Source organism: Naegleria lovaniensis, assembly GCF_003324165.1.
Source record: "Naegleria lovaniensis strain ATCC 30569 chromosome Unknown tig006, whole genome shotgun sequence".
Classification (NCBI taxonomy): Eukaryota; Heterolobosea; class Eutetramitea; order Acrasida; family Naegleriidae; genus Naegleria; species Naegleria lovaniensis.
In genome coordinates, this window is record NW_025407828.1 from 327,570 (window position 1) to 343,884 (window position 16,315).

At 36.0% G+C, this 16,315-nt stretch overlaps 6 protein-coding genes across 6 annotated transcripts; 4 read left to right on the forward strand and 2 right to left on the reverse strand.

The window, feature by feature from the left end:
* Positions 1-144: 144 nt before the first annotated feature.
* On the reverse strand, positions 145-924 carry C9374_013387 (uncharacterized protein; the record flags this gene model as incomplete). Its single annotated transcript, XM_044689257.1, has 1 exon — positions 145-924. The coding sequence occupies one exon, from the start codon at positions 922-924 to the stop codon at positions 145-147; it is 780 nt and encodes a 259-aa protein (XP_044553796.1).
* Positions 925-988: 64 nt separating this feature from the next.
* On the forward strand, positions 989-2,392 carry C9374_013388 (uncharacterized protein; the record flags this gene model as incomplete). Its single annotated transcript, XM_044689259.1, has 1 exon — positions 989-2,392. The coding sequence occupies one exon, from the start codon at positions 989-991 to the stop codon at positions 2,390-2,392; it is 1,404 nt and encodes a 467-aa protein (XP_044553797.1).
* Positions 2,393-2,457: 65 nt separating this feature from the next.
* On the reverse strand, positions 2,458-6,549 carry C9374_013389 (uncharacterized protein; the record flags this gene model as incomplete). The annotated part of the gene is made up of 5 exons (XM_044689260.1): positions 2,458-4,496; positions 4,589-5,440; positions 5,568-5,780; positions 5,862-6,295; positions 6,344-6,549. 5 exons carry the CDS (start codon positions 6,547-6,549, stop codon positions 2,458-2,460), a joined length of 3,744 nt encoding a protein of 1,247 aa, XP_044553798.1.
* Positions 6,550-6,765: 216 nt separating this feature from the next.
* On the forward strand, positions 6,766-8,530 carry C9374_013390 (uncharacterized protein; the record flags this gene model as incomplete). The annotated part of the gene is made up of 2 exons (XM_044689261.1): positions 6,766-7,354; positions 7,449-8,530. The coding sequence occupies 2 exons, from the start codon at positions 6,766-6,768 to the stop codon at positions 8,528-8,530; spliced, it is 1,671 nt and encodes a 556-aa protein (XP_044553799.1).
* Positions 8,531-8,872: 342 nt separating this feature from the next.
* C9374_013391 (uncharacterized protein) lies at positions 8,873-13,098 on the forward strand (the record flags this gene model as incomplete). Its single annotated transcript, XM_044689262.1, has 5 exons — positions 8,873-8,897; positions 8,991-9,232; positions 9,277-9,342; positions 9,398-9,496; positions 9,547-13,098. The coding sequence occupies 5 exons, from the start codon at positions 8,873-8,875 to the stop codon at positions 13,096-13,098; spliced, it is 3,984 nt and encodes a 1,327-aa protein (XP_044553800.1).
* Positions 13,099-13,785: 687 nt separating this feature from the next.
* C9374_013392 (uncharacterized protein) lies at positions 13,786-16,298 on the forward strand (the record flags this gene model as incomplete). The annotated part of the gene is made up of 4 exons (XM_044689263.1): positions 13,786-14,295; positions 14,383-15,271; positions 15,361-15,391; positions 15,473-16,298. 4 exons carry the CDS (start codon positions 13,786-13,788, stop codon positions 16,296-16,298), a joined length of 2,256 nt encoding a protein of 751 aa, XP_044553801.1.
* Positions 16,299-16,315: the final 17 nt, after the last annotated feature.

Genomic DNA, 16,315 nt, shown 5'->3' on the forward strand with positions numbered 1-16,315 from the left:
TTGATTTTTTTGAAGGGCGAAAATAAGGACGCACGCTTGTGCAAGGAAATGCATTTTCACGCCATGTGATATCTCAATTTTGCAAAGATGTAATAAGGTTAGAATAATTTAATAGTCGCAGGTGTGTAAAAGCTCAAAATCAATCTAATGAATTTCACTTCCATCAGGTAATTCGCATTTCACTTTGATTGTTTGTTGCTGACCCGCGACGCATAAAATTTGTTTGGCATAACTTGGTTGACCATTCAGTACAGAAAGCTCCTTAACCATCTTTTCCCATTGATTGGGCGAGCAGCGGTCTTCTGGAGAGCTCACATAGGCGCTTTTCCATTGTTGTTGTTCAGAATCAAAATCTTTTTCCAGGATGACTCGATCACCAACTTGAGCCTCGTCAGCAGGTTCCAACACTTTCACCGTTTCATTATCACCAGAGCCAGTAGAACCTGCCAACACCATTGCCTCGCTCAACACTCCAGCAAGCTTTTTTGGTTTCAAATTAAGTATTGCCAATACTTTTCGATGTAAAAGCTGATCCTCGGAATAGAATTTTCTCAATCCAGCCACAAGATTCTTGTGTTGTCCTTGCCCCACAGAAAGAGTCATCTTGTAAAGCTTTTCGGATTCTGGATGCTTTTCAACAGCTTCAATTCTTGCAACAACAATATAGGTTTGGTGGAAAGGAGAAGAAGGAATCGAAGGCTTGTTGGTGGTATCCTTCTTTTGTGCCTTTGGTTTTGCTGATGATGAAGAGGCAGTGTTATTTCCTTTTTGTTTTGATGCACCTTGTGAATTTGTTGTTGATTGTGATGATGGTTTAGAGCTTGAAGCTATGAATTGGTTGTTTTGTAATTTATAAATTAAATCATCGATCATGGCCAATGACTTGGAGTACATGGCTGGTGTGGTTGTTTCCAAAGCCGACATTTTTATTTGCTGCGCCTTTCCTGACCGTTAAAAAATTTTTCATCATCACCAGGTGCACAGCATCATGAACAAAGAGGATTATGAATTCAGAAAGAAAGGGTCTATCAAGACTCTTAGTGAAGTTTCCTACACTAATCGGAAGCAGCATAGAATTGATATTCAAAGACAATCATACAAGAACAAAAAAAGTGAATTATTAAATCAATTAAAAAGAAAAAAACAAAGTGAGAACTGCTCTGGCACAAGTGAAGATCATGCTGTCGATAATATCGGAATTTACATAGAACAATTAGAATCACTATCAAACAATTTGCCTCAAAAATTGATTGCCATCAAGCAATGCCGAATTATTCTTTCTAAATGCTCTTTAGAAACATTGAATGATATTTTGAGTGCATATCCTCAATTCGTTCATATATTTCATCAACACCTTACGAGCAAGTATTCGGAATTACAATTAGAATCTGCATGGTGTATTACGAATATTGCTGCAGTTAGAGATGATTGTGTGGCTTTTTGTATCCCCACATTAGTACATATCATTTCTAACTCTTTCATTGATATTGTTTTACAAGAACAATGTATTTGGGCTCTTGGAAATATTGCCCTTGGATTAATGAATGAAGGTAATATTCCTCTTTCCACAGTTATTGTACAAAATGGAGCTGTTCCATATCTAGCAAACATTATTAGAGCTTGCAGAATTAATGAAGTTGTGAAAACAACGCTATGGTGTGTCTCCAACATTATCAAGAATGAGTTATTACATTATCACACAGGAAGTGAATCACAACAATTGATTTGGAACTCTTTGGGAAACTTGTACGAACCAGTCATCTACTTGTTATTGAAAAGACAACTAACAGATGTAGAAAGTATTCGTGAACTTCTTTTTGTTTTAACATATTTAACAGCCATACCTGTACAATTTGATGACGAATCTCAATCTAAGAATTTGCTTTCTCAAATTGCACAGATTTGTGTGAAATACCTGAAACTACAGAATTGTGCCCTTAATGTGCCAATTGTTCGATTACTTGGAAATTTGTTTAGCAGTATTAATTTATTTTCCCTGTTAGATCAACCAGTAGCATTTGAGCTTATGAATTTACTCATTTCATTGGATGACAAGAACAAGGAGTGGTGCTACATGCTGAGTAACATTAGCTCTTTTGAAGAAATTAACGAAATACTTGTACAGAATTATTCTCTGATAGAAGTCATGAATCAAATTATTTCACAAGGTTGCTTATCTAATGATAAAGAGTTGCTTCGAGAGGCAACTATTACACTGATCAACCTTGTTACAGCTAACCAAAACAGACACCTAACCCTGCCAATTGCACAACTTATCACAAAGCAAGTTACACCCAATGTTATCTTTGATGATTCTGAGCTGAATCAGCAGTTTAAAACGATACTGGAACAATTTTGTGGATACGCATCTACAATATTTCCATATCTGTAATAACACAGCAGTGATCAATTACGCTGCAATTCTTATTTTGCAACAGCACCACTATTTATTTATTGCTACCAATCCAAAGATTTTGTTTTTAAGTAAACCAAATTGGGAATGCAATACAAAGCATCCATATTCTCCATTTCTACGTGAGTGGACATTCTTAGAGTTATTAGGCTATCAAAACTAACAAGATAATCAAGAGCTGATTCCCAAATCAATAAACCATACAAGTTGAGCATCACCAAACGCCTTGCAAATTTGGCCTCAGATAAAATCTTTAAACATTCAGAACAGCCATCGTCTCGTTGCAGTTTTTTGCAATCCATCAAACTTAAATCTGACAAATATTCCAATGCACAAAGTGATCTCAAATGTTTGGTTTTAAAGTTATGAATTCCAGAAATATAAAGCACTTCTATTCTTTTACAATTTTGGAGTAATGGCAGGGATGAACCATCAATTTTGTGGCAATAGCTAATTGCTAAATGTTTTAAATGGTGTCTTAAATACTTGGAAATTGTCTGTATCGTGACTGATGTGAGACTTTCGCAATGTGACAAGTCCAACCATGAAAGAGAGGTCATTTTTGAAAGTGCCAACCCAAGAAGCTGATCATCAAGACCTTTCATATTGCAACTCAAATCTAGTACTGTTAGGGTTTGGCAAAAGTTAGCAAATAGTTCGGAAAACAAGTCTCTTTCTCCACCGTCCAATCTTTGATTAATAAAACTTGCAGATAAATACAGTTTGTCCAATTTTGGAAGATTTGACTTGAACAAATAAATCCATCCATTAGTAAATGATACTTGTTTCAGATGTCTTAAACCCAGTTCACAAATATTGTCAAAGGCTGGTAGTACATGTTGTAATATCCAATCTGTGATGTGAGTGCATGAATTAATGTGTAAAATTTGCAGAGTTTTTCGAGAAGAAAGAAGTCCACTAATGGCATCATCTTCAAGGAAAGTATTTGATAAATTTACATCAACTAAATGGTGCAAACTCTCTAGAAAATGTTTCGTTGAATGATCATCCAATAGTTTACAGTACGACAGGTTTAGCTTGGTTAAGTTATTAAATACGAATGAGTTGCAATAATTATTCTCAATGGTTTGAATATTGGTGTTGGCTGCATTCCAACAGGTTAAATTTGGGAAATGATAAAAATTTTTCACATCATCTCCCATATATGTACCAGATATTGAAAGAGTCTTCAAATCTATCAGATTTCCACGCCCAAGGTATTTTCCAATACCCTCATCCGTCATTCTCTCGTTACCACACAATTCTAAATGTGAAAGTTTTTTGAGAGCTTTAAAAAACTTAAAACTATGATTCGTCAATTGCTTATTTTCTCCTAGGTTTAAGTATTCCAAGTTCACGAGGCTTTGAATATTTCTCACTCCAGCGTCGGAAATTTTTGTTCGTTTTAAATTTAGCTTTTTCAGATTTCTTCGGAGTTGTTTTGTTTTAGAGCTTTCTGGAAAATTATCAGATTTTGAAATTTTTCCACAAAGTTGCTCCAAACACTTGTTGGTGAAATTTGAACAACCTTCAAATGACAATGCAGTCAAATTAGGAAACAGCTGAGGTATCAATTTAAAGGCATCCGTTGAAATTTCATGTATATTGGACATGTTCAATGATGTCAAAGTTCTCGAAAGAGGATATGGAGTGATCACTTGAATCGAGCCATCTTTACGCTTTTTTGTAGAGCCGCCTGAACTCGTCGATCCACTAACACTTTTGGTTCCATAACTCTTTTTTTCATCTTTTCCATGATTGCTCTCATTGGAAGAACTTTTTTTGCTATCATTTCCTGGTTTGCTCGATGATGCTACTTGTTTCTTCTTTTTCTTTTTAGGTTTTCTATTTGGATTTTGTTGGTCAAAAACAAATGTCACTGTTTTCTTTTCAGTAGCAACTACTATTGGAGGTGGAGTAGAATCGTCATCATCATTGATATCAGCATCGTCATCTTCATTTGTTGGTGATTGCTCTTCACAGTCACTCTGGGTAGAATCCATTTCATCAAGTACTTGTTCTTCATAATTATGTGAAGAATTTTCAAGAGAATGTGAAGGACATGGAATGATGTGTTTTTTACCTTTTCAAAGTGTGTATATAAATGCATCGTATGATTCAACATGCCACATCATAATTGTCGTGTGATAATTTTGAGTTAAATATCACACTTACCTTTACAAAAATAGAGACTTTGATTGGTCAAAAGGCAATGTGATAAATTCAAGGTGTCAAGAGGAAGTTCTCTCAATAGCATCATCCATTCGTCCTTCACACGTCCATTCAATGATAAATTCAAACAATTAAAACCTGTGTACCTCATTTTGATTAAGAATGGTAAAGTCAATTGTTTGCTATTGCATAAATCATTGATGATGGATTGAGATGTTAATTGAGGAATTGGATAAATTTCATCATTATCATCATCATTACGATTATTTGAAGCATTAAGAGCAGAGTAGAAGGCATGGTTGTTGATGAAAAATTCGACGGGTGAGGGTTTGTTTGAATTGCTGCTGCTATTAGCTGAAAGAGAATTGCTTCGTTGTCTCGGAATTTTGAAATTCTTCATGGATGAATTGGGAGAACTAGTAGTGGTTGTAGGTGATGAGGCTGTTAGAGGATTTGCAAATTTACATTCTAATTTCTCGAGATATTCATTATAAAAGTAAGTCTTTTCAAGCCCTTCTCCGATTTGAACGACGCCTCTTGGTACTTTGGAAAAGTGATGAACGTTTTGTATGATGTATTGCATGCACATTGATTTGAGAGAGGAATGAGATATTAAATTTTCTCCTTCTCTTCTAATCATTGATGATCCTTCATGTGTTATTGTATTGTTGTCATGGCGCATCGTAGCACTAGAGGTTGTGGATGTTGTTGAGGAGTGAGATGAGGAGGAAGAACACATGCTGGGTGTTAAAATACCTCCATCATAAGCTGCTTCAGAAGACACCAAGCAGCTGTTGTTGTTGCTGTTATCCACTTGCACGCGTGTTGCGTGAGAAGCAAACATCAAAAATAATACTTATTTTTTGATTTGTGGCATTACGAAGTGCACTTTAATGATTATCAAAAAGACACATAGTTTATTGTAATTCATCACAAAACCAAGAATCATCAACAGTTGTTTCGTTTCTATGCTTTAATTTACGGACTGCCTTATCTTGAATAATATTTTGCATTGCTCTTTCAAATTGTGAGCTTTTCCGACATGTTTTCTTCTGTTTGGTAATTTTGTTTTTGACCAATTCTTCTTCCTCTTCGGATTTCCTAACAAGTGTACTTATCATGCTAGTAATATCCTGAATGCTACTTGAAAGAGTTTTTATCACTTGTGCTTGTGCCTCCATCGTTTGAAATAGTTCTGAAAACAAATTTATGAAAACACCTTTGCTCTCAGCAACTATCGAGCTTCTTAGTTAGATTTGTGTGTAGTAGTACTTACTTTTTGAAGTTACTTCCCAATGTCGTTCGTCATTACTAGCTGACATTTCTTGATGCCAAATATCGGGTTCTTGAACTTTATCAAGCAAGGTTTTTAAATTAGAAGAGATTTCTTCTTGAGCTTGGTTGCTTCGTTTTTCGAATAGCAACACTTGGGACTCGATATTACTCAGCTTGGACTGTAACCATTCCTTTTCAACTATGAACGGGGTTGCTGAAGGTTGTTTTGATTTAATTAGAAAGTTGTCCAGAGTGCAAGACGGAGAGTTCGAGCAGTGGCTTCCTTGGTCCTGAACAAGGGAATTTGAGGGTATCAAGCATTGGGGTATGATTAGATGGTCCTTTTGAGAAGCCGATTGAGACGACTTTTTGCTTTCAGCTGCAGGCCTTCCCCTAAAAACGTCGTTGAGCTGGACCACATTTTTCTTTCCTTGACTATGGAGGTTTGAAATAACCAAAAACTAGTCAAGAATTAAAACGTACCTTCCATTAAGGCTTGGCTGTACAGCTTTGTTCATTAGGGGAGAGCCAGATAATTTTGAAACGGAGGAGCATCTGGCTAAGAAATTTGTTGCTTGCGAATTGAATTGAGGTAAGGTTTGTGGTTGTAATCCTGCACTCATGGAGGTTTGGTTGGATCCAAACACTATATTACCTTCGAGCTGAGATGATATTTGAGATTGGGACATTTTTTAAAATATTATTAGGTTTGAGGTGATTAAAAGGCTTCATCGTCTAATCATTTCATACTTTCGCACGGTTCGTCACCCTGAAGACAAAAATGGGTATTGGTGATGTTTGCTGAATTTTCATCACCAATTCAAGTGTCAATCAAAAAAATACATTGTTGAAATTATCACTCTTGTGTCTACAATCATCGAAAGAACATCTCTCAACGACTGGCCATGGTCAACCTCACAAAATCCCGTATGGGAGATGGTGATCATCATTTTCTTGTTGGGGGTGACCCAACACATCAACCCGAACCAGAAGCGTTCGACAAACAGCTCCGAAAAGAATTTCGTGTTGATGATTGTGTTGTTGGAGAGTTTGAAGTCGGATCACTGCTGTCAAAATCTACTTTATTTATTTGTAAAGACCGAATTCTCAACAAGAAACCAAAATTGAATATTTCATACAAAGATATTTCATCATTAAAATGTATCAAGAAGAAGGTGACATTTGTTTTTGACACTGACAATGAGCAAGTGACTTTGAAATGCAAGAATATTGAATCTTCAACTTCGATATACAACTTGGTGAGAGAATTGTATCACATTCAGGCTGGAAAAGCATTAGAGACCATTGAATTGGGAGAAAAGAACTCACAGCTACAAAACGATATAATGCCTGCGAGGGTTTCTATGGAACAAGACAAGAATGGCTCAGTAGATGACAATAACAAGAAACCTGCTACGGGAGGTATTGTAGCTCAAATGTTAGGCAAAACCATTGTGGACTTTAAAGTTCTCATACTCAATCAACAACATGATTGTAAGTAATATTTATTTTTTTTCGAAAGCAAAAATTGTGATCCCATCCCTACAAACGGCCATTCTTTTTTTTTTGAAATATCAATTGTTTTCAGATTTAGAATCAACCATGTTACTTCAAAAACAATCCTTTGCATACAGCTCTCATGAATTCAAATTTTCAGAAATTACCCAGTTCTCAATTTCAAGTTTGCCATTTCATTTACAAATCAAACTCGATGACAATCCAAAAATCAAATCTATAACATTTTTTTGTAGAGACTATATATCATTTGCACAAACTCTCAAAAAGAAACATTCGACATTGGAAATTAATTTTTCGCCTAATTGCAGATCTAGCAAAATTAAGGGAGGTTGGTGCAACGATGTTGCCATTTTGGGAGGATCAGAATCAGGCTCTGGACATCCACCTGTAATTATGATGTTAAAACCCACAGCAGGAACAACCCACAAGAAAGTGTTATCAATGGTATCACCACTTGCCGAAGCAGAAAAGAAACTTGATGATATCCATTCTTCCAATAGCAACAATTTGGACAAAGCAGTGGATCAAGAACAAACCACCACACCCAACAAAATGTTGGATTTGGGAGAAGTCAAAACAGCTCCTCCTCATTTGAGAAGTAGATCTGTATTCACACCAAATTTTTCTCCCTCATCAGTCATGTTAAAACCAGTTTCATCTGACAAACGCTTGAGCGACAAGATTGAAACATCGCCAATGATGACTGGTAATGCTTTCAGAGGATCTCCATCCATCGTTGTTACTCCTGAAAAATCTCAATCTGTAAAATCACCTCAAGTCACATCTCCCAACAACACAACTAGTGCCTATTTTGCAACACCAACGAATTCATCCAACTTGACAGAGGCAACCAATGAGGAAGGTAAAATTGTTCATTTAAATATTGGAAGAGCAAAGCAAGCAAAAAGGGCACCAAGAAAGGCTCCAAGTGGCAAAGACAAGAATGTGTTGTTTGAAAAGTTAGAAGATGCCTCAAAAGAAAGAGTGATTATGGTTGGCTCTGAAACCATCACCAACCCTTCGGTTATGAGCACTACTTCCCCAACAGTTGATTTAGATGCCATAACACAAAGACGAAAATCAAGTGTTAAAGGTGAAACAACAACAACAGAAAACACTCAAAATTCAACTGATCAAATGTACACTGTGTAATTAATACACACATTAATGATTTAAAAACACAACTGCTTCCTTGTGTGAGAGGTTTGAAAAGATGAGCACAAAAAAAATATTTTGCCGCTTTTCTTTTTCTGAAATCTTGTTTCGCAACAAAGTCGAAAAGCTTTAAGTCTGTGTCGAAACAATTTCCATCCTTTCATTGTGTCGTTGAATCTCTGATTTTATCGAAATAATAATATTTTGAAAATCTGGGTTTAATATCTTACAAATATACCCTTTATCGTAGTTGGCCATCGAGAAGAAAAAATTCATCACATAGAGTCTCTCTGACTTGCTCCATCAAATATTCCTTAAATTTTAATAATCATCATCTGTATGTCAACAACATCAACTTCAACCAGTAAGTGAAAAAAGAATCAGTGATATCTTTAGTTTCAATTTAAAATCGTTTTTTAATTTCTTTCGCTCTTTCTTTAATGAACAACTCCTTTAGGAAGAAAAGGGCCACAAACTAGAACAACCAATGCCATCTCTGAGGCAGGAATTAATCTAGAAGAGGTTCCCGAATTCTTAGAAGGATGTGTGTTTCTTGTCGATACCATCAATTTTGACGAAAATGAAGCAGAACTGTACAAAGAAATGATAAAGAAACTAGGAGGAGAAGTGACCACCGTTTACAAAAGCAGCATCACTCACTTGCTTACAAGTCTACAAAAAGGAGAAAATTATTTCAAGGTATGTTTTGTTCTAAAAGAGTGACGATCGCTAAATATGAATAGGCATTGGAGGATAAGAAAACAATTGTCTCTAGTTTTTGGCTTGATGATTGTATTTTAGTTCACGGAGTAAGTTTTTGTTTTAGGAATTGAAAATGATTCATTTATTATTGTTTTTTCAAAGGTTCAACCACTTGTTATTACAGAAAAACATGGAAGAAAAATTCAAAACCCTCTCCACTATCCCGTTAAGGATTATCCAATTACTGAAATGCAATCATTTGTAAGTTTCACCCATTGCGATTTTAACACTCATAATTGTTGTTTCAATAGAACTTTGCTCTTTCTGGATTTTCGAAAAAAGAAAAACTTAGATTCCAATATTTAATTACGGCAATGGGTGCAAGGTTTTCAAGCAACATGACCCAAGAAAATACTCATCTGTTGTACAAGACGCCAAGCGGACCCAAGTATGAAACCTCTCTTAAATGGGGCATTAAACGAGTGGACAAAAATTGGTTATTTGAATGTGCTCGTGACTGGAAATTAGTACCAATACCTTCAACCACAGAAGACAACCAAAATCAAAACCAAAAGAGAGTTTTGGGAGCTCAAGATGCCTCAACCAAAAAGCGAAAAACCGAAGAGGAGTATGAAAATCCGACCATTGAGTCGTTAATGACCTCTCAGTACAGAAAATATTTATTTTTAAACCTTGATTCAATTGAACAGCTTAAAACATACTGTGAAAAGGTTTTAGTTGAAAAGAATAATTCAAAAGTATTACTTGTAAGGCAATCCGCAGAAAACAATGAAGAAGTGATTGACATTGATTCATTTTTAAGTGGAAGACTTGACATTCAAGAATTTATTGAAAAAAACAAACATAATTTAACCGTCATTGATAGTGAAAGAAGTATGACTGCCGTTTTGACCACCTCTCAATCTGCAGAGTCAGGTATGGAAAGCAAGTTTTTGGTGTTGGGTCCAATAGAAATACCGACCTTGGAGACATTTAATGGGCAACCCTATCAAGCAAAGAAAACAGGATTATTGTATGATCCACGAATGTGTTTACATGAGGGACCAATTCCTGAGACACCAGTTCGTATTAGTCACATTTGGAATATGATACAAGAAAATCATTTATTGGAAGAATGTGAAATTATGAAATCTCGTGAAGTTACTACTCAAGAGCTAAGCTTGGTCCATAGCGAGCAGTATATCAATGACTTTTTTGAATTTAAAGGCCAATTTACCCCAACAGAAAGTTGTAACATGCTCCTTCAAGGTATTGTATCAGACAATGAGTACAAGAATGAAGATATTCATGTCAATCAATTCAGTCTAAAGGCTGCAAGACTTGCTGCAGGAGGAGTGATCAAATTGACAGAGAAAGTTTTAAATGGAGAGTTGGACAATGGAATGGCTATCATTCGACCACCAGGACATCATGCTCAAACTGAAGATCCCATGGGTTTTTGTTTCTTTAACAATGTTGCAGTTGCAGCACGTGTTGCTCAAAAGTTTAAGAACGTCAACAAGGTGGCCATCATTGATTTTGATATCCATCATGGAAATGGTACTCAAGAAATTTTTGAAGATGATCCTTCTGTGCTTTATGTTTCAATTCACAGATTTGAACAAAGTTACTTCCCTGGAACAGGATCTCTTGAAGAAGTTGGTATTGGAAAGGGAGAAGGATTCACTCTTAATGTTCCTTTACCACCCAAAGATTTCAAAATATCACCAACAGCTACTTTTGGTGACGCTGATTACATTGCAATTTTTAGACAAATTATTATTCCAGTATGTCATGAGTTTGCTCCAGATTTAGTGATTGTTTCAGCAGGTTTTGACGCTGCAAAAGGAGATATTTTAGGAAAGAGAATGTCTCTAACGCCTACTGGCTATGAACATATTATTGCAATGCTAAAACAATTAGCTGGAGGTAAGCTTGTTTTAGCATTAGAAGGAGGGTACAAAACAGATGTTACTGCTAGCTGTGCTACTGCATCACTCAAAAGCTTGCTTAACCACCCTCTTTCACCTCTAACATCAAAACCTCCTTCTAAAGCAACTAATATTGCAATCAAACAGGTGATTGCACAACACGCTCCATATTGGAAATGCTTGAAATCATTTTCTGAGATATTTTTAGAAGGAATTGGACAACAACTTCCACTAAAATCCATCCGACCTCATCCCAAGTATGTAACAGTGGTACCTAATACATCCTCAAAGCCAATTAAACAACCTGAGGAGGATACTGAAATGACTGATCAAACGCCATCACTTGGCAATCAAACCACTTCTCCTCGTATTGCACCAAAAGAAAATATTATCATTGTGGACATTCATGGTAAAGGCGACTTTTGTACCATTTCTGAAGCGTTACAGTTTGTTGAGACAATTGGAGAAAATTTACACTTTGATGAAGTTAATTCTGAATCTTTTAAACAAAAGGTGATTATTCACTTGAAATTGGGTCTCTATCAAGAACAACAAGATGTTGTAATAGACTCCAAATTTAGTCACAAAATTATTCACATTATTGGAGAGGATCAAGTTGATGGAACTGGTTGTCCTATAATTTTCTCGAAAACGCCATTGATTATCAGCAATTCAAATGTGGTGATTGAAAATTTATATTTCAAAAAGAATGACGAATATGACACTGGTGTAAAACTTGACATTAATTGTGATTGTGAGATTAGAAATTGCAGATTTAGAAAGGCGAACATTGTTTCTAACTCTTCTGAAACAAATCTCAAGATCACTAACTGTGAGTTTAAAGATGTCAACGGAATTGCATGTGATGTGCATGGAAGTGTCGTAACTATTGACAAATGCAAATTCTTGTTTAACACCACAGCTGTTCAATGTGACAAGGCAACCCTCAAACTTTCTGGAAGTTTAGTATCCAGCCAAACAGGAAAGGCCATAATACTTAACCAATCGGCAGGCTCCATCCATAATAATGAAATTATTAGAAACAAAGGACTAGGAATTCAAATGTCGAATGACTGTAGAGACGTAAAGATATTTGAAAATTCTATTTTCGGTCAAGCAAGTGCTGGAATTGTCGCACATGAAAAATGTAAAGTGACAATCAAAAACAACAAGATATTTGAAAACCAATTTGCATCTATTGAGATTTCGGTAAACTCTACAGCTGATGTTATTGAGAATGAAATTTATAGAGGAAAGCTTTGTGGAATATTATTTGTGGATGGCTGCTCTGGAGTTATTGAAGGCAACAAGATTTATGAAAACAGCTTTGCAGGAATTGAAATTAGAAACTCATTCCCAACCATCAGGAACAATATCATTTCAAACAATTCACAAAGTGGAATTCATTTAAAAGGCCAATTAACAGATACTAGAGTACTCATCACTGGAAATGAAATTTTTGAAAATAGTTTCTCTGGCATTGAAGTTAAAAGCCTAGCACACCCTCAAATCATTGGAAACACTATTAGGAACGGTAAAAAACAAGGAATTGTAGTCATTGAACAAGGAAAAGCACATATTGAACGAAATGAAATTTTTGGTAATGCCTCAGACGGAATTAGTATCATTGGACATGCAGAGATATTTGTGAAAGAAAATCAAATCAAAATGAACAAAACTTCTGGAATTAGAGCAAAAGAGTCATCAGCAGTAATTACTGACAATATTATAACAGCCAATGGAGAGAATGGAATTGTCATCAAAGGATGTGAAACTATTGAAATTACGAAAAACACTATTTCTGAACATACTTCTCATCCGTCTATTGCAATTTCCGAATGCAACTCTTTCAATCTGACTCCAGACAATGTATTTACCAATAATTTATCAAACCCAATTCCTACCAATGGATTTGTTGTATTGAGAAAGTAAAACAGCACTTGACACATTCAACCATGATGAATTTCTCCAAGATGACGAACAAACATACTTCCTGGAATATCCATTGGATCAACCAACACCTTCAACGCATCACATTTTGAGACAAATCAAGATTTCTCGAATGTAATTGCTATTTTCTTTATGAGTTCTGTTGTTATTTACCAAAATAGAAACACACCAAATTTGAAAGGTTGATTCAACACCAAAACTATGCTTTATTGTTGAGTAAAGCTTTAATCCCCAACCAACAGCTGATGGTAGAGACATGTATGGACAGAGTGGCATTGCATCCAAAAAGTATGTGGGTATTACACAAAAATTTGTATTCCAAATTGAAAACTAACTTCCTGGTAAAACCAATGAGATTGATCGCATAAGGAGAGTTGAGAACTGCCCAGAAAAGACACTTACTGTTGTGGTGGTTGAGTTTTGTTTGGACAATAGATCAAGAGCATGTTTACCATGTTTCTCAAGAGATGGTGTTGTAACAACAATTAAAAAAGCAACCCGCCCATCCTTGATTTGAGTTGTTGTGGCCAATCGAACAAACTCCTCAAGAACGGAAGAACAAGGAGTTAATATCAGCAGCAACCGACAAACACATTTACTTCTCTAAACACACACGAAACACATCGAATGTCGATTCAACATCAGCAGCAGCATGATCCAACCATCATCATGACGACACAACCGCACACCCAATGTAAGGATGATTTTGTGGATCATACCAAATCACTTTCTTTCAAGACGAAAAAACGACAACGAAGATTTTCACGCACCGAATGCAAGAACATTGAAATGGATATAACGGAAACGACACAAATTGACCAATCTGAAGAAACCAAATGGTGGGTTCGAATTCTTTGCCTACAACTGTTCATTGTGAAATATGGAGTACTTTTTGATTACTTTTTAGTGGGTGCACACACGTTTGTGAATTATGGATGTGTGAATACGTTGATATTATTAGTAATGATGTTTTCTGGATATTCTTTTAGCTTGGATTTACCGAGTGCAGCGAATAGGATGAATTGTTTTCAAAGAGCGACACAATTCCTCAAACAGAATATACTCTCATTGTTTTATGGGTGGTGTCCAACACAAAGCTCCAAGTATACTTACAAATTTACGACGTCGAAAGAAGCCACTTCTCAACAAGACTCGTATTGTAGACAACAATTAACAAAGGTAAGTCCTAGAAGCCCTCCAGTTGGTTGTAATTATTATTATCACAATGACAAATATTGCATCAATGACTTTCAACATTGATTGCAGGTCATCGTATCCTTAGTATTTTTCACAGTGAGATTTTATTGGTTTAGAACGCCCTTACTCTTGTTATTACCATTGAAGCTTTTGATCATTGGAAGTACATCAAGAATGAGACATTCTATATGGCGTATCATTGTTCCATTTTACATTTCCCTCCATTATTTAGGGTTCATGTTTTTTCAAATTTTTGCCTATGTATTATTACGTTCAATAACTTTTCGTGAATGTTCCATGGTTGTCTTGGAGACATTTCCTTGTGCTCTCTCTACAATGATCTTTTCTTTATATATCATGTCTTTTACAGAGTGCCTCAATAGAAAGTACGAGTTGCTCAACAATGAATTACAAACGAGAGAAAAATTTATTTCACACATTTCACATGAATTTAGGACAGTGTGTTTATCAAGTCTAGGTAGTATTGAATTAATTAAGGACACCAACCTCAGTGAGGAGCAAAAAGAATTGCTGCAGAATGTTGAGAGCGCTTCCGGTATCATTTTGACCTTGATTGAGGATATTTTAAATTTTTCCAAAATTGATCAAAAGTTGAATGGAATATCAACAAATTCAACTCCAACAACCTCTAACGATTCGAATACGGATAATGATGAGATATTTAGATTAGATTCTTGCTTAAAAACTGTTGCAAATGTGATGAAAGGTTATTCCAAACCCTTAAACGTATTCGTTCGGTTAGTGACAAGCAAAAACGTTGAGAACTTGGTAGTGAAGGGTAATCCATCGTGTCTTCAACAATGTCTTATCAACTTGATCAGTAATGCTGTGAAAGCTTCCATGCCAGGTCAAACCGTTGAGTTACATTGTGATACGAAACAACACAATTATGATTTGAATGAAACAAACAACAACGATGAATGTTCTTCTTCACGTCGTAGGTCACCACAGTGTACTCTGTTTGAATTCAAAGTGGTTGATCATGGAAAAGGAATTGACTCAAACCAAATGCATTTATTATTCCAGCCATTCGTTCAACTGCATACTTTCTGTACAGGTGCGTCAATTCCATCCACAGGTTTAGGTTTGGCAAATGTTAAGAACAATGTACATTTGATGAATGGAAATATTAATGTAGATTCCAAAGTTGGTCAAGGAACTTGTTTTACCTTACTTATACCATTGAAAGAAGTGGGGCAGCACATGAAGAAGAAATTGATACATACAAGAGTCATGAAAACTCTCCAACCACCACTGCTACTGTCCACTCAGACGCTTCTGAAGATTCTTACTCATCACTATCTACATTCTCTGCAGATTCAGGTTACTCTCCTTCGACAGCTCTGCATCATGCTCCTCCTCATGCTCACTTGCTTGCACCAACAGTGGAGACATTACCACCATCCTTATCACGACAGTTAGATATTCAAAAAACATACATTGACAAGTATATGAATGCTTGTTCTCAATCTTCGTGTCATACTGACTCTCATACCACTCCTCCACAAATCATCGTTGCTGAAGATAATGCCATTAACAGAACAGTGTTAATCAAACTGTTAAAATCTATTGGTTATGATGCATTAGGAGTTTGTGATGGTAAAGAATTAGTACAGCAATTCAATCCTCAACAACATCGCCTTATATTCACTGACAAAAGTATGCCTAATATGGATGGCCTTTCAGCAGCGAAAGAAATTAGAAGTCGATATGGGTTTCAATCTCCAAAGATTGTACTTGTCACTGGAGACGTATGTTGCAGTTGTAGAGATCTGCCAAGCAGTCATCATCATCATTTACCATGTGCATGTAACGACAATGATCATTCACCCGTTTCGTTGCATGGACTGATCGATCGAGTATTGCTAAAGCCATGCACTAAGGATGATTTAAAACGAGCCATCCACGAGCTGCTTCCAACGAATCAGGTTGTGGAAAGCGATCCTATTACACCAAGAAAATAGCACCACGACAACAAGGA